This window comes from Glycine max, chromosome 18, assembly GCF_000004515.6.
Source record: "Glycine max cultivar Williams 82 chromosome 18, Glycine_max_v4.0, whole genome shotgun sequence".
NCBI lineage: Eukaryota > Viridiplantae > Streptophyta > Magnoliopsida > Fabales > Fabaceae > Glycine > Glycine max.
The window spans coordinates 5,750,667-5,773,560 of NC_038254.2; the positions used below are offsets into that span (position 1 = coordinate 5,750,667).

At 33.0% G+C, this 22,894-nt stretch overlaps 2 protein-coding genes across 2 annotated transcripts; one reads left to right on the forward strand and one right to left on the reverse strand.

Moving 5' to 3' along the window:
* Positions 1-1,957: 1,957 nt before the first annotated feature.
* Positions 1,958-3,775, forward strand: LOC100779347 ((S)-8-oxocitronellyl enol synthase CYC2). Its single transcript, XM_003552908.4, has one exon. It carries the CDS (start codon positions 2,162-2,164, stop codon positions 3,344-3,346), a length of 1,185 nt encoding a protein of 394 aa, XP_003552956.2. The 5' UTR covers positions 1,958-2,161; the 3' UTR covers positions 3,347-3,775.
* Positions 3,776-9,547: 5,772 nt separating this feature from the next.
* LOC100805373 (ABC transporter G family member 31) lies at positions 9,548-19,052 on the reverse strand. Its single transcript, XM_003551231.4, has 23 exons — positions 18,712-19,052; positions 17,873-17,993; positions 17,494-17,582; positions 16,733-16,817; positions 15,966-16,122; positions 15,785-15,861; positions 15,540-15,684; positions 14,836-15,137; positions 14,468-14,749; positions 13,789-14,105; positions 13,535-13,695; positions 13,350-13,453; positions 13,091-13,247; positions 12,758-12,933; positions 12,312-12,644; positions 11,930-12,220; positions 11,745-11,828; positions 11,421-11,554; positions 10,984-11,211; positions 10,707-10,878; positions 10,533-10,620; positions 10,077-10,243; positions 9,548-9,984 (listed from the first exon to the last, which is right to left on the reverse strand). Exons 1-23 carry the CDS (start codon positions 19,050-19,052, stop codon positions 9,703-9,705), a joined length of 4,293 nt encoding a protein of 1,430 aa, XP_003551279.2. The 3' UTR covers positions 9,548-9,702.
* Between the last annotated feature and the right edge of the window lie 3,842 nt (positions 19,053-22,894).

Here is a 22,894-nt window from a genome sequence, read left to right on the forward strand (position 1 = left end):
TAAGAACACTTAATTTTATCAACCAATTCGCATCAGGGCATTAATTGGCCTGTCAAACATAACAATCTCGTAATTATAATCATAAAGGAAGAATCACAATATAGTAAACTTCCCAAAATAAATCCCAATTTGATGCCCTAAGGATCCCTACACATGTTCATTCTAATTTCAATTGCGATAAACTCATCTCTTACCTCTAAGCGGGCTCACATGTGTAGTCTGACAGTGATAATGACATCTCTAGCAGTTTCCTAAGATTCCTCTGATTGCTCTGCTAGGATTTCCAAGCGTTAGAGAGAAAGAGAAAGGATTAGAGTATCCATTTCACCGTCTTCGTGCGAGGGACATTTCTCTCACCAAAGATACTATTTCGAAAATCCCAACGGTGGAGATCTACGAAAATAAGTTTTGAATCGCGTTTTTGAATTTCATGACGATCTAACGGTTAACGAGTCTGAGATTGTAGTTTTAGTGGAACAGGTTTGGGTGTATGTGGAAAAAAAAAAGTTTCGTGTGAGGGACATCTTTCTCACCACAGACGTTATTTCACAAATTCTAATGTTGAGGATGTGCGAAAATGTGTTCCAAACCTGATGTTCAAATTTCACAACGATTCAACAGTTATCGAGTCTGGAATTATAATTTTACTAGGACAAATTTGAGTGCGAAAAAAAGAGAAGGTTTTGAGAAAGGGAGAAAGGAAAACGAATTTGAGAGGAATAAAAAGCATAGAAATATATCGTAAATGTAAAAATTGATATAATATGTCTCTATTTAAAATTAGGGTACTCTTAATCTATTATTTACTATATTTTTTTATTATTTTATAGAAAAAGAACTTTATTTTACTCCATATTAAATGAATCAATAAAACATCATTTTTATGTTCTAAGAACATATATTTATTTTATTTACTTTAAAATTATTATTTTAATTAATAAAACTATTTCTTCTTATTTATTTAATTTATAAAAATCTCATTATTTTTTTAAAATTTTATTTATTTTTAAATAAAATCATTTTTAATTTATTTTTTGAAAAATGGAGTGTTGCAACTATTCTCACAAGATGATGGCACACGGTTTCCTCCAAACTAAAAGGAATAATCATTGTACTTTTGAATCATAAACCCTATATATAATCACACCCTTTTTTTTTTATCTTTTAAGCAACAAGGTGCCCCACATAGTGTAGGAGTAGGACTAACATCAGAAATAAACTTTTTACATGTATTTAGATAAAATAAAACAAAATGGACTAAAAAAAATATAAATCAAACTTTTTGAAAACTCTTGGCGTCTAATTTTTTTCATACATACGAATGAACTAATCTATTAGAGCTTAATTAGAAAGTTGTTTTAATAGGATTTCACTATTAACAAATTCTCATAAATTAGAAACAAATTTAAATTGATTTTAGTTCACCTTTCTCCACTTTGCTCATAAGCCTCAAAGACTTCGCTCGCAACTAGATTTTTTAAAATAATTTCTAGACTAGAAAGAAGAGGAAGACCTACATTCATGTATAGTGTGACCATATATTTATTAATGATGGAGTTCCCTGGGCATTGGGTAGTGTAGTTAGTTATATATATTATTGGCATAACACGCTAATATATATGTTATTTTAACTTGCTTGTAACCGCAACGCCAGCATTGGAACGGCCATAGGCACAACCTGCCGGTTGAATTTGGAACTCAACACTCCTTGTTGCCTCCACCTATTTCCAATAGCCAATTAAGTGGTTTGGTCAAATTTTATTCAATTCATAAAGTTGATTTAAGAAATTGATTTTTGTGAATATATGTTTTCTTATACATATAAACACGGAAATCAATCATTTGATCAAAGGACATAATTATCTTGTTAATATGGTCGTTGGTAATGAAGTACATAGTTGTAGCTAGGCATTGAAGAACGCTATAAAATAACACCCTCATGTCTCTTATCTTGGCAACAACCAGCATCTATCTTACTTGGAATTTTAAACTCAAACGGCTACCTTACAAGTCATAACTATGCCAGCCCAGAAACACTCCTCAAAAGAAGAGCAATATAAACAACAAGCTGATTGGTGTTAGGACAGTTAGAAAGCCCACATTATTGCTACTCCAAGTTGCAAATATGCACGCAATGAGGCACCACATTCATTAGTATAAAATGGTTTCAATTTGGAAGGGAGGGTCAGCATCTAGAGCCCCCCATGTGGCAATGGCAGCAACCATAGAGACAAGCAGCTATGTTGCTATCATCTTTGGGGTCACTGGACTTGTTGGGAGAGAGTTGGCTAGGAGGCTTCTTTTAGAACCTTCTTGGAAGAAGGTTTATGGCATAGCTAGAAACCCAGAAACACCACCAACCCTTATTATAAGCCCTTGTTACCATTTCATTTCTTGCAATTTGCTGAACCCTTTGAAGACTCAGAAGAAGCTGTCTGGCTTGCAAGATGTGACTCATGTGTTTTGGGTAACATGGGCCAGCCAGTTCCCATCAGAGACACAAGAAAGTTGTGACCAGAACAAGGCCATGATGTGCAATGCTTTGAACTCTATGGTCTCAGTAGCTAAGAATCTAAAGCATGTTTCCCTTCAAACAGGAACCAAGCACTATGTGTCACTGCATCCCCCCTTTGATGAAGAGAAGTTCCACTATTACTACTACCATGAAGAGTTCCCCAGAATGAGCAGATCCCTTAACTTCTACTATGCCTTGGAGGATTTGCTCATGGAGAAATTGAGTGGTAAGGTGTCTTGGTCTGTGCATAGGCCTGGTTTGTTGTTTGGTAGTTCTGTTAGGTCATTTTATAACTTCATGGGGAGCTTGTGTGTTTATGGGGCTATTTGTAAACATTTGAGGCTCCCTTTTGTGTTTGGGGGGACAAGGAAGTGTTGGGAGGAGTCATATATTGATGGATCAGATGCTAGGCTTGTAGCTGATCAGCACATTTGGGCAGCCACAAATGGTGACATAATTTCCATCAATGGCCAAGCCTTCAACTCAATCAATGGCCCAAGTTTCACTTGGAAGGAGATTTGGCCTATTGTTGGGAAGAAAATGGGAGTGCAAGTCCCACAAGACATGGTTGTGGAGAGCTTTTGGTTTTCAAAAGCCATGACTGGGAAGGAGGAAGTTTGGGAAGAGATTGTGGAGGAAAACGGGTTGGTTCACACGACTGTTGAGAATTTGGCCAATTGGGAGTTTTTAGATGCCTTGTTTCGTTTCCCTTTGAAACTCTTGGGATGCAGAAATAAAGTTGATGGACTTGGTTTTGGTGCAAGGTACAAGACATTGAATTCAATATTGTATTGGATTGATTGCATGAGAGATGAGAAGCTAATTCCCTAGAGGCTTCGTATTGCTAGCTTTGACTTGAACTTTGAAGATGTGTTTGGTAACAGAAATTTATGGAGCACTAGAAGATGATGGGGTTTTCCTTAAGAAAATTAGTGGCAGGGTGTGCTTTGCATGTGCTGGTTGACTAGCCCTTTATTGCTGCATAGTTTACTAGTTTATATACAGATGGAATCACCCAATTTAATAATGTATATAACTTATTTTCTACATTACTGTCCCCTGGTGTCACTTATGTGTGGCTACAGGTGGAGGGGTTGCTTTGTCTTCACTTTCCACATTTTCTTTTTCTTCTGTTTTTGCAGTAATCATATAGTAATTAAAAAAAAATTCTCTAAGATAACACGGTGTATCAAATGTTCAGGTTGTTCTCTTTTAAGTCCTTTCTTCTGGTCATATTTGAGACCATGTTAATTTGAGTAATGCTGTATCAAATGTTCAACACGGTATATTGCTTTTTCATTTCAATACTTACAAATTAAAAGGTAATATATTCAATATCTTACAAATATAAAAAGTATTCAATATTTTTTACATTTAGTGACTAGGAAAATTTATAAGATTAGGAAGATAGGAAATTATTCTAATTAAATGAAAGAGCTTCTAAGGTAGAGACCAATTTGACCATTAGCACCATATGTAGACAGCATACAAACTTCAACCAAGACAAACTAAATGCTCCAATGGTAATAGGCCAGGAGTCGAGGATATTAAAGAATATTTATATTAGGTTTAACTATATTTTTTATTCCTATAATTTAGTGTTTTTTTTTTCATTTTCATCCCTGTAATTTTTTTATTTTAGTTCTTACAATATGTATTTGTTTTATTTTTTGTTTTTAAAATGTGACACCCTCTACCCCGACGTATATATATAAATAAATAAAAGAAATAAGAGATCAAATTTAATTAAAAGTTTTTAAAATATATTTAAATACAAGTCTTTCAAAAGGGTAAAAGACTCATATTCACTTTTCTAACACCATAATAAAACTTGTTCAAATAATTAATAAATTATTTCGGCTTAAAACAAGGTTGTCCAAGATTTCATACAATTAATATAACAACTTATACCCTAATGTCACATCCTATCACAACATTGTGTCCTTCAGCACAAGGTTCCTTAAAGTAATTCACCTAGTCATCTACTCCCCCGAACACAAAGTTCAAGATCATCACAGAATCCAAATACAAACAATAGAGGGAGTGAGTCATCACATTCCTAACTAATAGAAAAAAAATAAGATAACATATAGGTATAAATATTATATAACAAAATACAATTTACTTGAGCATCACTCACGTTATTTCACCACATGTCTCATTCGTTTTCACAACATTCGCATACTCAATAGTCAAAACACCATATCATCAAATCAATCAATATAGAACAATACACAAGTGTTATGCAGCAGATACACTAAGACTCAATCCTATATGCAATGTGGTATCATGTCAGTGAAAAATCTCGTCGGGCGCCTAGGAGTACATGACAAGACAAACCACATACTAGCAAGTCAAGTCACTCTCACTAAGTAATATCATAGAGAGACCAGTTAGGGTCACAATGTTTTGCGAGAATGCTCTAACTATGTGGGATCGGCACAGGTTTAAAGGAGCACTCAAACCGGGTGACCCTCAAGGCCTACACTCTGAAGAGTCCGTTAGGGTCTCTCCCTCCTAATTCAGGTCCAACCCAGAAAACATTTTAGCACACAAACTTTATCTATGAACTGTACAAAACACACGACTCCTCAATTGTTCTCAAAATAATTTTAACTCGTCACCCTTAAAGGGACTTATGGTCGTGTGATTGTACAATTCATAGTTCACAACTCAATGCACACAACATCTCAATGCACATATATATCTCAATCATATACATACTTAATTTATCACATATACTCAATCTCAATCACAACGATATAATCTCAATTTAACACGTTATCACACCTCATGAATCATATACACTTTACCTATGAACTATGCAATACACACAATTACTCAATTATTTTCAAAGTCATTTTAACCCGTCGGATTCCCACAGTGGATCTCATCACAATACTCGTCGCGCAAAACTCGTCGCCTTTAAAGAGTCTTACAGTTGTGTGATTGCACAATTCATAGCTCACAACACAATACACATATCAATATACATGTATTTCATCATTCATCACATGTTCAATTCACCACATACTCACAGTTTGAATCATCATTTCATATCCCCAATATAACAATTTATACAAAAGACTATCACAACCTGGGGAGTAAAACCCTCAAATAATATTACACAATTATATCAAAATCATAGGTCAAAATATACAAATATCAAGAGCACAATTTATCAAGCAATTCTCATTAGATCATAAATATTTTATTTATAATCATAAAGGAAAAATTGCAACTTAATAAATATCCCAAAATAAAATCCTAATTTAATCCTCTAAGGATCCCTACACATGTTCTCACTAATCCCCAATTGTGAATAACTCATCCCTTACCTCTAAGTGGGCTCACGTGTCTTCCGACAGAGATAGAGACATCTCTGACAAGTTCCTGAAATTCCTCTGGTTGCTCTGATAGGGTTCTCAAACGTTAGAGAGAAAGAGAAGGGATTGAAGCCTCCATTTGTACTATCTTCATGTGATTCCTTTTTCTCCTCCCACGAATATTATCTCACAAATCCCAACGATGAAAGTGTGCGCAATTTAATTTCGAACAACATATCCAAATTTGACTATAATCCAACGGTAAACTATTTCGAGATCATAGTTTTACCGAGACAGTTTTGGGTTTCTATGGGAAAATAAAAGGCTACATTGCGAAGGGTATTCCTCTAAGCTCAGATTTTGAAATTCCCAACGGTGAGAATGCTCGGAATTTGGTTGCAAACCTAGTGCTTAAATTTCACGATGATCCAACGGTAAATGAGTTCAAGATCGTCATTTTTCTGAGACATGTTTGATGGTCTACGAGAAAAGAGAGGTTGAGAAGGGAAAACAAAATTGAGAGGCGGAGGACGCGACTAAGGAATCAGTCTGAAAACCGACCTAGCATTTTTCTATTTATAGATTGGTATTCACGACCTATTATTTATTTTATTTATTTATTTTTATTATTTTATAAAAAAAGAAACTCTACTTTATTCTCCATCAAATGAATAATAAAATACTCTTTTTATTTTCTCTCAAGCCATTATTTTAATTAATAAAGTTATTTCCCCTTATTTATTTAATTATAAAACCTCATCATTTTTTAAAACTTTATTTATTTACAAATAAAAATTCTTTTTAAATTAATTTACGATATATAAAACGTTATCTTCAACAATAAAAAAATATTATTTAAAGTATTTTAAGGACGAAAATTAAAATAAACACAAATTTACGGTAACTAAGCAACTAAGCTGAACACAATTTTTATATCTTGTCATTCTATTTCTAACTACAATATGTAGCATGCTGTAATTAACAAGTTGACTTTACAAAAAATAAATAAAACTCATATAAATATGAAATGTATTTATTTATAAATATTTACTTACATACATATGTGTTGAAGATATACTTTTGTAACTGCATAATATTTTATTTTTCAGTTTTTAAAATAAGATTTAGTAAATAAGTTGGTTTCCTATATTTTAGGAGTAAGCCAGTTTTAATGGATTAGCCTAGTTAATAAGTGGTTCCTATCTTTAAGGAGCAAGTTAGTTTTAATATTCTGTTTTGCTAATATCTTGTTATCTAATTAGTTTATCTTTTGCTATTTATTGTATCTCTGCTGAGAACAATTTGAATTAGAATAGAATAATTCTATTTCCTCTGCATACATATTGTCTCTCTTTTCTCCTCTGTTTTTTATAATTTCCTCCACAAAACCAACAATTGGTATCGAGAGCTTTGTTCTTACGGGATCTGTACCATGGAAGGTGAAGCAAGTTTTTCCCACATAACTCTTCCAATCTTTGATAGAGAGAATTATGATCTTTGGGAAGTGAAAATGCAATCCTACATGGAATCTTTGGATTTGTGGGATGCTGTGGAAGAGGATTATGAAATATATCCGCTGCCTGAAAATCCCACCACGGCCCAAATTAAAAATCACAAGGAAAGAAAGATGAAGAAGACAAAGGCAAGGTCATGTTTGTTCACTGGTGTTTCACAAATGATTTTCATCAGAATCATGACTCTTAAATCACCCAAAGCAATTTGGGATTATTTGAAAAAGGAATATGCTGGAGATGATAGAATACGAAACATGCAAGTGCTGAATTTAAGAAGGGAATTTGAGCTTCAAAGGATGGAAGAGTCAGATACAATCAAAGAATACTCAAACAAATGGTTGGGTATTGCCAACAAGATAAAGTTGTTGGGAAGTGATTTTGCTGATTCGAGAATTGTAGAGAATTTTGGTAACGGTGCTGGAGAGGTATGAAGCATCTATAGCTTCATTGGAGAACACAAATGATCTGTCGAAAATCACATTGGCAGAAGTGCTACATGCCCTACAAGCTCAAGAGCAGCAAAGGTTGATGAGGCAAGATCGTGTTGTCGAAGGTGCTTTGCCCGCCAAACATCATGAAATTGATGAAAGCAAAAAGGATTTTTTCAAGAAGAATCAACCAGCAAGCAGTGAAAACAGTGCAAACCACCAAGGTAAGGATAAAAAGAAAAATTATCCACCTTGTCAACATTGTGGCAAAAAAGGTCATGCACCTTTCAGATGTTGGAGGAGACTAGATGCAAAATGTGACAAGTGCAACCAGATAGGGCATGAAGCGGTGATCTGCCCCAACAAAAATCACCATGATGAAGGAGCTCAGATTGCTAATCAAGACGAGGAGGACCAATTGTTTGTGGCCACAAGCTTCTTGAGTAGTGAATCAAGTGAAAGTTGGTTGATTGATAGTGGTTGTACGAACCACATGACATATGATAAGACTCTATTCAAGGATTTGAAGCCAACTAATGTCTCAAAGGTCAGAATTGGAAATGGTGGCTATATTCCAGTAAAAGGAAAAGGAATTGTTGCAATTTCAACATGTTCAGGTATCAAATTAATATCAGATGTTCTTTATGTACCTAACATTGACCAAAACTTGCTAAGTGTAGGTCAGTTGATTAAAAAGGGATTTAAAGTGTCATTTGAACATCAACATTGCTTTATCTATGACATTTTTGGTCGGGAAGTTCTAAGGGTTAAAATGAAAGGTAAAAACTTTTCATTTGATCCAGTAGAGGAGGATCATACAACCTATTTCACTCAAGTCACACCCTCGGAACTCTGGCACAAGAGACTTGATCATTGCCATCTTGAAAGAATGCTAAACATGAAAAAAAGGAAATATGCAAAAGAAAATTTGAAGAAGTTTCAAATGGAGGAATGCAAGTCTGTTAGCACACCAATGAATCAAAAGGAGAAGTTTAGCAAAGAAGAAGGTGTTGATAACATTGATGAAGGATATTATGGGAGTTTGATTGGATGTCCAATGTATCTCACTACAACAAGGCCAAACATTCTATTTTCTCAAAAGAACAAAATTGGAATTTTTGTTGGCAATCAAGTAGTCATTGCTATCACAAACAATCCCGTGTGTCATGGGAAGATTAAACATTTCAACATCAAGGTTTATTATTTGATAAAGATGCAACAAAGTGAAGAAGTGAACTTAATTTACTGCAAGTCTAAAGATCAACTGGCTGACATGTTTACAAAGTCACTACCTATCAACAAACTTGAACTCAAAGAATTGGAGTTTGCAGTTCCAAAAGCAAGGAGGAGTGTTGAAGATATACTTTTGTAACTGCATAATATTTTATTTTTCAGTTTTTAAAATAGGATTTAGTAAATAAGTTGGTTTCCTATATTTTAGGAGTAAGTCAGTTGTAATGGATTAGCCTAGTTAATAAGTGGTTCCTATCTTTAAGGAGCAAGTTAGTTTTAATATTCTGTTTTGCTAATATCTTGTTATCTAATTAGTTTATCTTTTGCTATTTATTGTATCTCTGCTGAGAACAATTTGAATTAGAATAGAATAATTCTATTTCCTCTGCATACATATTGTCTCTCTTTTCTCATCTGTTTTTTATAATTTTCTCCACAAAACCAACAATATGTCTTAAATTCAATCCATAATCCTTTTATTTTTTCTTTTACAAAAAGGTTCCACATTCTTTAAGTGAATCTCTTCCTAGTTCCAAGCTTGCAATGATGAAAAATAGGTAGAATAACGGCAGAAATTGGAGCTTCTACAATAGTTGATTTTGAAAGAATCCTAGCTCAAAAAAGAAAAGGCCAAATGGCACGGTGTTTAGCAGTGTCTTCTCTGATCTTGAACACTATTTCTTGAATCACCTCTTTTGGAAATTCAAGACTTTAATGGACACAGCAAAGGAACCAAAGAAAAGGACATTGAAGCAAATAAGCACAATTACTGACAGCAACACTGATGACATTCCATTAATTTTAGTGTCATATTCAAGAGTAGCAGCTATGAATTCTTTCACATTGCCTTTAAATCCAGGTCCCACGAGCATTTCTTCCACATCACCAAGTTGAGATGTGATAATACCACGTAGTGTCCAAGAAACTGGGCAGAGATAATGGAACCACATCCACCATACAGGTATATGCTGAAACATTGCAAGACTCATTGATATCAGGGCCAAAATAGAAAAAGGTTAGATACAAGTAAATCTACATAATTAAGGGCTATTTCACTCACAGATTTTGGAATAAGAAATCCGGATACAAGATTCCATAGAGAGTAAAATGCAGAAGAAATAACAGCTGCAAAGTGTTGTGTAGGTGTAATGCCAACAGCCATCATGCCGTAAAAGGTGAAGTACATAAATGTGAGGAACATGAACACAAGATAGAGGAAAAACTTTCCTGAACAAGAGAAAGAAAAGCCATAGTATTATGTTAGTGTTTGTCTGAGGACAAATTTTGGAATACAACATAAGAAAAAATAAATATGTAGGCAGAAAATTTCTTAAACTTTGGCTGCTGAGACCACACAGATTTTATTCATGTTGAACATCTTCAACTACTATCTTCTAAACATACATGAGTTATGATTCATGTAACTAAAGTGAAAAGTCCTTGTTGATGTAAATTTTAGGTGGATAACCGGTTCATGATGCAGGAAGCATATCAATATGGAAACTTGAGATCTTACCAACATCCCTTTCAAAATTGACCATGAAATATGTGATTACACCAAATACTATTGTCTGAAGAGCAACATATGGGATCTCCACCAGCCCCTGTTAATAAGATGAAGTAACATGATACACGCAATTTGCAAGTGAAATATAGCCTTAAAAATAGTTCCTAGTAGAACGGCACCTACCTGAGCTATTGCGTATGAGATTGGAGAGTACATTCCAGCAGCCTTCTCTCTATAAAACACTGTCCTTTCTATTGAAACAACAGGTTGTACAGAAGATGCATTATTGACTCCAAGGAAAAGGCATGCAGAAAAAAGTGCACCCATTATGACATACACTTGATGCGTAGTTTGCCTGAAGAACATTCAGTGACATGGTTATCATAACTACTTTTGCTTTTGTTTTGATTGATAAGATACTTTTTCTTATGACAAAATGAGAATTATAAAGGAAGCATACCTTTTAGTACCGATGTCCCAAAATATGGTACCGAATATGAAGGCGCATATGATTGTAAAGAATATCCTCATTGCATTGTACGGTGGGCTCCTCCAGTACACTAGATTCTGCTTCCATAAACACTTGAGAAATTGTGCCCATGTGTTTTGTGAATATATTGTGTCAAACTTCAATGGTTTTGAGCCAGGAGGAGGTTGTCCATGTTTCTTAATAGAGGCTAACACCCCCCTGAGGTAAAGATGTGACAGAATCATTAATCCCACATGGAAAACAATCTTTCTATGCATAAGGTTGTAACCTAATGACTTTTATATATTTCTAAAAAATGATGATCTTGTGTTGTTAATATTGCTATTATTGTTTATCTTATTCATAGATCTTATACATTCCTCAAATACAAGACCATGCCAGTAGCACACATGAAAATAAATAAGAACCTGAATTGTTCAGAACTTTCGTAAATTTCGGAAAAGTCGACACCAAGTTTCTCTTCTACAGCTGGTGTGGTAACCTCAAGCATCCAAGTAGCTGGATTGTAGCCACTGGGGATTGAGGAGGTTCCTTTAATACTCTGCAGAACAAATAGGAATAAATTTAATACTTAAAAATTATAATAAACTCAACAAGGTACTACTCTATAGTCTAAACTCTAAACTGATATAGTAATTTAATCTGTTCACAGCTCTTTCATGTTCTTAAAAAAGCAAGAAGTATGAATGGAATGTAAAAATGTAAAAGAAATGATTGAAAGATAGTGTTACCTGAAAATATTTTATCATTATATCTGATTGCCTGCCAATCTTCCCTCCATATATGACTCGTCCTCCACGTTTCATGAGAAGTAACTGGGAATGAAGAATCAAAGTTTAGAACCTCTTAGATAAGCTACTTAATCGATAGGTATAACAGTAGTAAATTGATTAGAAATAGTAATTGAACAACTAACCTCATCAAATGCTTCAAAAATGTCAATACTGGGTTGATGTATGGTGCAAACCACTGTTCTACCAGTATCAACTGTATTACGAACTGCTCTCATAACAATGGCCGCTGCACGCGCATCAAGTCCAGATGTAGGTTCATCCATAAAAATTATGGAAGGGTTTGCTACAAGCTCGACGGCAATTGTCAGTCGCTTTCTCTGCTCTGTTGATAAACCAGAAGTACCAGGCATTCCAACCAAACCCTTTCTTAAACTATCAAGCTCTACTAGTTTCATTACTTGTTCAACAAATTCCTGAAGAACAAATTACTATGTCAATGAACTGATTATAATTAAGCACACTTAACACTATTCGTTATCATCACTTGTTCAGCAAAGAACTTACATGCTTTTTCTCCATGCTTACTTCCTTTGGAAGCCTTAATGATGCAGAAAACCACAGGGACTCCTCAACTGTCAGCTGAGGAGAATGAATATCATTTTGTTCTACATATCCTGATATTCTGGCAAATGTTTGTTGCACTTTTGGATAGCCAGATATTTTAATTTCACCCTCAATATATCCTCCTGTTTTCCTTCCAGCAAGAACATCCATCAAAGTGGTCTTTCCTGCTCCACTTGATCCCATTAAAGCTGTAAGGACACCAGGTGCAAAAACGCCACTCACGTTTGACAAGAGTTTTAGCCTAGTTTCTGCTATGCCTTGATTTGCTATCTCCTGTGAAAAGCAAGTTCATTCAGAAAGAATTAAAGGTGAAGAAGCTTCTACTACTTGTATTTGTCTTTGAAAAAAAAAAAATTCAGGAAACTGAAACTACAAATGCCCCCCACCTTTGGCATATCAACATAATAATTGACACCGTGGAATGTCATTGTCATAGGCTCAAAAGGAAGACTCATTCCCTTGGCTTTTCCATCATCACCACTAGATTTAGATCCATTTTTATTAGAACTCTCTTTTGAATCGTCTTCATCACCAAGAAGAATGGCACGTGCTTTTTGGAGTGCTGTGGCATTCAAAAGCAAAAAGGAGCATAAACTAGTATCCTTTGATTCGAGAAAATGACAGTCCTTGCCTTCTTAGAGATCAAACCATTGCATACCAAAAGAAATTTCATTGCTTAAATGAGAATAAAAAGATAAGGAAAATTGTTCTAAACTTACGATTCAGATAGGACAAGCCCAAAGTGACCAAGCAGTTGAAAATAAGAGCGTAGAGTGTTAAAACTCCCAAACCAACCCAATACCAGTAATCCTCAGCTGGTATATCGAATCCCTTGAGAATATTAAGGCCAACTGTGTTGCTCCCAAAAGCCGAATGCTAAAACACAGTTTCCATAATTACTTTTACATAAATTTCTATAAACCGCTAGCAATAAGGATAGAAAAGCAAGAATAAATTTAATTAGCGTGCATGAAATACCTGCATCCATCTTGTGGCAGTAAATTCATTGACTGAAATTGCTCTTTGACCATAGGTAAGAGGTGACAACCAGTAACCCCAAATCCACCATGGCTTAATCATACCTATATGAGTAAGAATCAAATCATTAATCAAAAAACTCCATTATATCTGCATTTTATGCAGTAGCTCTTGGTGCAGCCTACCTTTTGGGATAATAAATCCTCCCAGCAAGAAGATAATCATCAATGCAGCTGTTCCAAATGTATTAGCAATGACCATATCGCGTGCAAGAGCAGCCATAAACCGGAAGAGACCTAATGCCATTTGGTGAAGCATAAATAGCAAAAGCATGTAGCGGAAAAATCTGAAATATTAATCAGAATGCAAAGATTATTAGTCTTGAATATTTTTTAAACAACCAAAAGAAAATCCCAACAAAGGATGTAAAGAAAAGTACCTTCCAGGAGCAGGGGCAAATCCAACAGTGTAGTATACAACACAAGACCATATAACAGCTTCAACAAGGGAATAAGGTACACCAAGAATCCAAGTGGCCAAAGACCATGCCCATCCAGGATAAAATAAATTGCCTCTTTGTTTGAAAAAGACAGGTAGCCTAGCTATCATGAGTGTCAACTCAGAATAGCCATTAAACATCATGTGTACGAGTCCGAAAAATAGTGCAGATTGGTAGAGATTGCCATATTCCTCATCCTTATTATGAAATTTTGTTTGAATGAACATTGTGCATGTGACAATTCCAACAAATGTAACCTTTGGCAGCAAGAGAAATTGTCAAATTTAGAATCATGAGAAGATACCCACAAACAATAATTGAGAAATTCACAAAGCACAAGCCTATATTCTAACAAATGTTCTGTGAGTGATACAAAGAATTCACAAACATTAGGCGTTATATTGATACATCGTGTGTATTTTGAAACTCTAAACTTATGATCATCTTGTCTATATGTTTTCCATGTTGAATTGATTGGCAGGGAAATTTGTTGGAGCCTTGGAGATAATCTATGATCTACATTTAAATATTAGCTCTACTTTTAAGTTGAAAAATATTAAGAATTGAAAAAATATAGAGACAAGTGCATCCTTATTTACTTGAGTATATATATACATACCTGGCAGGTCCTAAAAATATAGAGAAACCTATGCCCGTTGAGCAAGGTCAACTCTCGCGAGAAACAAGCCTTAAAGAGCTCCCATTTTGGCACAGCAAATCTAGTTGTGGGCAAAGCTGAAGGATGACTCTTTGATTTATCAAAGGGAGCAGTACACATGGATTCTACAGATTTTCCAAATCTGGAATTTTTAAAGGCTTCTGCAATCTCTGGCACTGAAATAAATTTATATGGCTTTGAAGAATCAGCCCAGTATTGAGCTTGATCTTTTTTAGAGGTCACCTGACACAGGAAAATAACACGTTTTAAGCAATAATTTTATAAAGCATTTGCGTTTGACCATTAAAGGAGCAAAAATCTACAAATACCTCTTGAAGAAAATCTGCAACTCCCTTGCGGGATGGAAGTTTGAAGCCTAATGATTCAAAAAACTCCAGCGCATCTTTTATGGGGCCTTGATATACAACATACCCCTCTGACAGAAGCAGAAGATCATCAAAGAGCTCAAATGTTTCTGGTGCAGGTTGAAGTAGAGCCATCAGAACAGTAGCATCCATTTGATGAACAAAATTTCTTATGCATTTCACTATCTGGAATGTGGTAGAGCTATCAAGTCCAGTCGATATTTCGTCCATAAATAGAGCTTTTCGTGGTCCAACAATCATTTCTCCTGGAGAAAAAATATGAAATGCAAAAGTATGTCATTGCTTGCTACAATTTTTAACTTCAATTAGTGCCTTCATAATGTCTTAATTTCTGGTATAGACACAGTCAAAACAACTATGGATTGAATTTTGTATCATCTAGAAATTATGTGTTCCTAGAACAAATATGGATTCAAATGTATGAACTGTGTTAGTTTCTCTATTACTATATATTAATTTCCAATCTCAGGAGTCAAAAACAAAATTCTAAATGAAATCTCCTTAAAGAGGGACTGAATTTGGACCCTCTTTCTTTGTATGATACATTAAAGAGGTAATCCAGTTAGATTAACTTAAGAATATATCACAACAAGAGCCAGATTTCAAAGAAAATTGTAACAAATTCCTAGAAAGGGGAGAGAGATCACCTGTTGTAACTCTCCTTTTTTGGCCACCAGAGACCCCCCTTAACATATCATTTCCTACAACCGTATCTGAACATACATCAAGACCAAGCACTTTCAAAACATAATCTGTCATCACATTGTGCTTTTTGCCACCAACAAGTGTTGCCTGTTGAGTAAAATCAGTTTAAAAAAACGCAAATTAGAGGACTTCCCTGAACTTGCATATATGCATGATTTTTCAGATATTATTTATAAGATGAGACAACCTTCATGAATGCATCAATTTCTGGACTTGGCAGTATGTTTTTCTCCTTCTCCAAGCGTTCAAGATTTTTCACAATTTCTGTTTATGACATTAGACCAGGAAATTAAGGTATTGAATTCTGAAATGGAAAATAGAAATAACTAAAAATGGCACATAACGAAACTAATATGTTATATACATACCTACATCACTTGAACCTTGACATCTGTTAGCAAAATCAAAAGTTTGTCTCACTGTCAGTTCTGCTATGTGATTATCAGTTTGGCTAGTGTATGCAGAAGCCCTTTGAATACAGAACTCGTTTTGCTCATGGCCATTGTATGTTATACTACCACTTTTCTGCACAGGTATTAAAGGATCAAAGTTCTAATGTAATTCTATAATGAGAATGAAATTTTTGAAGAATGCTATGACGTATCAAAATTCTTGGTATGCTGACAATTCAGAAATGAACTTGTTTCAGTTAGATAAAGGCTATACAGTAGAATCAATCTTAATTCCTATTGGTATAATGATTTAAAGCACATTGGTTTCAGTGTTTCACTTGTTATTGTGCTATAACTAGACTACACTAACAAAACGATCATTCGTGTAGACACAAATTTTTGCTCAATTCCTATTCTATTTGTTTCAAAGAACCGAAAGGTACCTATAATATTAGCAATTACAAATTGTAAAGTAATACATATATATAACCCACACGGATGATGGTTATAGAGTTTAATTTCCATGAACTCCAAAATTTATATTGTCAAATCAATTATGAATTTTAAAGTAGTTATTGTAAACATCTAAATTATTGTATATGACAGTTTGTAACTTAATAACAATGTAAAAATCCTTTACTTAATAAGTGCATACACTATTTATTAGTCATAATTAAATTAATTTTAACAATTAGTTCTTTAGGACCGTAGAGAATATTAATCCTGCATAGAATTTGTACTACCTTGAGGTTGCTTTCAAGCTTTCCCGCAAGAGCCAAAAGTAAGGTAGTTTTGCCCGATCCTGGAGGTCCTAACAGCAACGTCATCCTACACAACAACACATAACGTTAAGCTTGATATTCATTACGATATAAACATATATGAAACTCTGAAATTTCTCCATAAAAAAATTCTATTATAACATTGCACATTAAAATATTAAAAAATTAATTGATTCAGTTCACTAGCCCGTTTCAAATGTTTGGCTAAATTTGAGTAAACTACATTCACATATCTATTTTTTTTTTCAGATTGCACACAATATACTTTCTTTTTGTCTCTATGCTAACTCTCTTAATTGTTTTAAATACATTTCACTATACTCCTTATACATTATAGTCCCTTAATTATTTAAAAAAATTATATTGTGTATCCTTATTTCTTATCGTGTGTATTTAGGAAAAAAAAATTAGAAATTGAATAAACCACCAATTTTGTTCTCAACCTATTATCCTCACCTCAATTGTCCCTAAAGTATTAAAATTGTTTAAGCAATCCTTGAAGTATAGGATATTCATCAGTTTAATTAGTTCTTAAGTTGATGCTCAAAGATTAATTTGAAAAATCTTTCAATATTTAAGAGATTACTTGACAGGATTTCTAACACTTTAAAGACTACTTAGTTTTTCTTACTTTATTGATCATTTAGGAAAAAGTAGTATTTCAAGGATCAAATTGATAGTTTACTCAATAAATAATGTAAAATAACAGAAAAACATTATACCTTCTAGGTTTGACAACACCACTGATATTATTCAAGATGGTCAAGGAATGTCTTTGAGGTCGACCTATTCCCATGCCAGTTATCATACCCTGGATGCCACCATTACTGATATGAATCAATTTTGCATTGTAATTAAGTTAGTAACTAATCACTAGCAATCATGGATTAAGACATATATAGCAATGGCGGGAGATCAAGGGCTAAGCGCTTGTGCTTCTATATTAATTATCTAACAGAAAACCTAATCGAATTATTGAGCTAGAGTACGGACAATATTATTGAACTAATGTTATTACACATAAACCATAATCAATATTTTTACTAAAAAATAATTTGATTAATTAGTAAATTAGTATGAGAGTGAGTAATAGATATGAACCTCAAAGACATCTCGCGTGTAATTGATCAAAGTTGGCAGAGCTCTTGAACCTATTTGAACATCAGCTCCAATTGTCAAGTTTTTGTATCTCACTTCGATACTTGGTACATCCAATCCAACCCTTTTGCATTCAACAATACAAGTAATTTAAATGCAAAATCATATATAAATCCTTTCATGCATGTAATATTACAAAATAAGCCTCAACATGAGAATTGCTATTTTTTTTGTCGGTTGCTCGTATATTAACGGACTGAAAAACCATTTGTAAATTATCGAGGGAACAGTCTTATAGTGACTCTGGAATTCTCATTCTTTCAGCTAAGAAGCATATAGATAATCAATCAAGTCTTCTTTTCCAAAAAATTGAAACAATTCTAACCTTATCTAGTCACAAATTATTATATATATATGTATGGTACTTTTGTAATAATTATTTTAAAATTCATATATACAGTAATTTCTAATTAATTGATAGTAAAAAAATCTTTCCATTTATAATTTTAGTGTGCAATGACAGTTACAAGGTTTAAACCTAAGATACTATGCAAACTGTCTGTACCTCTACCTAGCCGTGTGTTTGGTTTCTAGTTGGAAACCTTGCAAATGTCTTCTGCTCAACAGAAAAACTATATATTCTTGCTTCTCATTTTTATGCTTTGAAAAGTGGAAATTCTTGTTGCAATGATGCAAATGGGTTTCCAAACGCACACTAGGTCTCATTTCTCTACAAAGAAAACAATTCTCTTATTATTTTTTTTAATGTTAACCATTTATATATGATCTAATGGTAATGATAATGGTAAATAGATATAAATAAAAGATGGAAAAGTGTTTACCTGTCAAAGCGTTCCTTGATGGCAGAGAGGAGCTTGTAATTGTCTTGTTCATTGGTTGCCAAAGCATCCTTGACGAGGCGTTCACGGTGGGAGCGATTCAGCTTCCTCACATCAATCTGCTCCAAAACCTTGGCCTTCTTCTTCCCTGAGTCACCTCTGTTGCTCGTGTCCGAAGACGGCTTCCTCACCAACGCCGTGTTGACACGCTTCTGCGTTGGCAACCTCAACAATGCAGCCATTTGAAGCTCCTCCTCGTCTTCTTCCACCCATTCGGCATTGGAAGCCCTTGCAAAGGACTCCCTTTCCGATGTCATGTCGAAACTAAATCCTGCAATTGCCATGGCTTTTTCCTCTCTAACTCTCTTATTAGGAGAAAGAGAATTCGGGAAAGAGGAAAGAAGGATATATAATGTTTGATGAAAGTGAACGAATGGCGAGGAGAAGAAATAGTAGTGTTAATGAAATAAAAGAATGCACGTTGAAGAGAAGAATTTGGGGTCATTAGCTATTTAATACGAACCCCACATGTACATAAAGTGATGCATGGCCACACGGGTGACCAAGTCTACCATGCTAGGGTTTCGAGCAACCAGACAAATTTAGCTACCGCATATGATGCCCTCTTAAGTCTTTATTTCCCAATCCCATTGTATGATTGTTTGTTTGTTGTGGTCCCTTTCTAGAAGGAAACACTGTTTTCTTTTTTTGGATATACTACATGCTACATGAGGAATATATGTCTTTTGTCATTAAATAAATACATATAAGTTTTGTTAAACAAATATTTAGAGTTACATTTCATTTAGTAATATTATATATTATATATATGACATCTAAGTTATAAGTACAGACCTTTAGGTTTGACAAAATAAAATTTATATGTTTTTAATAATTATAAAAAAATATTACCTTATTTTGTTTTGTTTTCTAACCTAATAATCGGAATAATTATATGAACATTTTTCAAGATTAGTATTAATGGCAATTACATCTTATTTTAAAGTTATTATGTATGCGATGCAAGCATATAATTATAGAGGAAGTATATGTACAACTTTTTTTAAATAACGGACCTCTACATGTATAAATAATTTATAAAATAAAAATAGTAAGCTTAATATTTTAATTAATAAGGATATAAAAAAAATGTATTTTCGTTCCCTACTTAATATTTGATATCTAGCCTTTCTTTAATAATATGACAATGTCATTTTTCTAAGATTATATGATGATAAGGATGGAGTTTCTACTAAAATGAAGATCTAAGATTTGAGAATGTTTATCTCTACAGTCATAGTGTTAGTCCTAGTTAATTGGAATTCAATGTGTGAAGAAGTTTAAGGCATGCATGGGATCCTCACTCCCCTTTCTAGCTTGTTCTTTATTGTAGTAGAAAGCCAAGTGTGATATGTTTGGCGAGGCTGAGAAATTGGAGTTATATTTTCCCTAGCTAGTTATAAGTTAGAGTTTCTAGGGCATAATAAGTCATTTATAATTTGTAGGTGGCACTCTTATAATTGGAGATAAGAAGTTATAAGAATGTATGTGCAATAAAGGTGTTACTACAGATTATTTGAGGTGCTGTCATGCTTGAAGATGAATTTTCATAAAAGTTTATTAAAGTTCATGTTGATGATCGTTGGTTGACAGAGATAGCATGTTCTCTACATTATAAGGTTGGTGTGATTTCTTTTATTTTCCTTGAGTCGCCCATTCGAGCTAATCCCCAAAAGTTGTCTACACTATAACACTCGACCCCTTGATTAATAAGCTGAAATTAATTTGCATATTGTATTAAAAATTCCACTACAAGTAATATTAACTTCATTTCTTTTATTATAAATTTCTATAATTATATATGTAGAAATTTCATGACTGGCACACTCCCAATTTGTGTAAAACACAACTCTCAATAGAATTTTAAGGATTATTATATGTATTATACACAAAAGACTCATGCTTTAAAGTTAATAATATGCACACATTCAATTTTTCTGTTGGAGATCTCATTCGTATTTATTAGGAACATTACTCTTTGAGTGGGTTAATTTTGGTTTATTGTCTATCACTAGCTAGATGGTCTCTTCATAAGCCACTAATCTTCACACAAGGTTTAGAATTTTCATTTATTCTGCTAAAAAATTTAAAGAGTGACTTGATTCATCTTCCTTCTCAAGTTTTCTTGAGCCAACACACAGTATTAATATCCTAAACGCATTTAACTAATTTACCATTTCGTTTATTTATTAGTCACAATGATCTTATAACAAGATTACAAAAAAACAAACAGTGATCTTATAATTACAAGATTGAAAATTGGATAATTTTAAGTAGAATACCAACCAAACTTGCAATACTGCCACCATTTTTTTAGATAATTTTAAACGTATAAATGAATATCCTTGAAGTTTACAATTTAGGAAGATCATTGAACAATCTAGTAAAAAAATATAAAAAAAAGTATGGATATAACCCTAAACATGGAAGAAACCCGATTCTTTACATGATTTTGCTTACTGTATGTGATAAATATTGTCTTGTCCCCCCTAACCATTTTTCCTGGTTCTGTCCATGGTTGTTGAAATAGTAAACATATCTCTTTGGATGGTGGCAATATTGTGCTTTTACAGTTAGTCATGTCGTCATATCCAATTTAGTTTTTTTTTTTCCTTCTTCAAGGCATCAAAATGTATTATTCTCTTACTTGAGTCTCTTTTAAATAATTTCTTTGGGAAAGGAGTGATGCTAAACACAAAAATATACATTGGGTTGTCTAGTAAAATGTATGTAGAGAGAAGAATGACGGGGTTAGGGATTAAGAATCTAAAAGTTTTTAATTAACTTGGCCTTATTAGAAGAATGGTTATGAAGGATAGGGTCTACAAAAACCACATCAGTGATCGTTATATAAGTGTTACAAACACTTGGAGAAAAAAATTAGGATTTATTTTACATTCAAACTAAACAATAACAATAAATAGAGAAAAATAGATCTATGTACTTGGATGTGTGGTCTTGAAGTAATTTTTTTTTTCCAATAATGTAAAGATTCTACATGTATCCATACCGAAATCAATTTTTCCTATTAACTCTTTGATGAATGAAACTCTAAAGAACAAATTATTTTTATATTTTTCAGGTTTAAAACTAGAATTAAACTTTTTTATTTTGAATCTGGTGCATTTTTTTTCCTTAGATAGATACTTCTATTTATAATATTAAAGAGATATGGATTTGAGTTTTTTTTCAAAGAAAAAAATTTATATCTCTTTATCTTTATAAAAAATAAACATTATCTCATGTATTTTATTTCAAGAAATTTCCTGATATATATATATATATATATATATATATATATATATATATATATATATATATATATATATATATATATATATATAAAATTCACAATTAATCGCATGACTAATGACGATAATTAATCATGATGTAACACTAGAATATTATTCTTATTTTATGGATAATTTTCACATTTATAAAATAATACTACCTTCTATATTAATTATATTTTTTGTGCTAGTAAAAAATATAATAATATTCCACTAAAATGCTTATTTGATTAAATTAAATTCTCTAATTTAATCATCAAATAAATTATTTTCTTTTGTAATGATTGAAACACTCATTTGTATATGATCTCATAGGTTCAATACTAAACCCATATTAAATTAATCATAATTAATTTACTAATCAAGGTAGCTGTCTAACAACACTCCTTCAACATTCCTTAACTTTCAAATAACATGAAGTACCATCTTTTACCCTAAGAACCAATAGAATATAAGAATAATGTAATATTTTATTTCATTATTTATAGTTCAAGGTTAACTCTAGAGTATACTATTATTATCAAATTCTAATAAGCCAACATGTTTAATCAATGAATGATTTAAGAAACTCTTTTCTTCTTTTATTTAATTGTTTTGATGAAGGTCTTAATTCTATCATAGAGCTCAAATTCATTAACTAGAGTTGATAAATTCCTTCTTGATTAATCATTAATTTTACAAGTATTTAATCATATCAAATATTCATTCAACTAGTATCCAAAGACATTAATTGTCCAAAATTAAAATATAACAAATAATTTCTTAATTACTATAATAATCTCACGTCAAAGGAAACTATTATATTTCTTCTTAAGAATTCCTTATTGACATATTAG

Bases quoted from the DNA above. Each gene is read 5' to 3' on its own strand.
- LOC100779347 (XM_003552908.4), top strand. From the start codon at position 2,162: ATGGTTTCAATTTGGAAGGGAGGGTCAGCATCTAGAGCCCCCCATGTG.
- LOC100805373 (XM_003551231.4), bottom strand. From the start codon at position 19,052: ATGGCAATTGCAGGATTTAGTTTCGACATGACATCGGAAAGGGAGTCC. The intron at 17,583-17,872 runs GTTCATATCTAT...GGTGGCATCCAG, and splicing joins ACACGCGAGATGTCTTTGAG to GGTATGATAACTGGCATGGG. The intron at 10,879-10,983 runs GTATGCTTCCTT...AATGTTCTTCAG, and splicing joins TGGGACATCGGTACTAAAAG to GCAAACTACGCATCAAGTGT.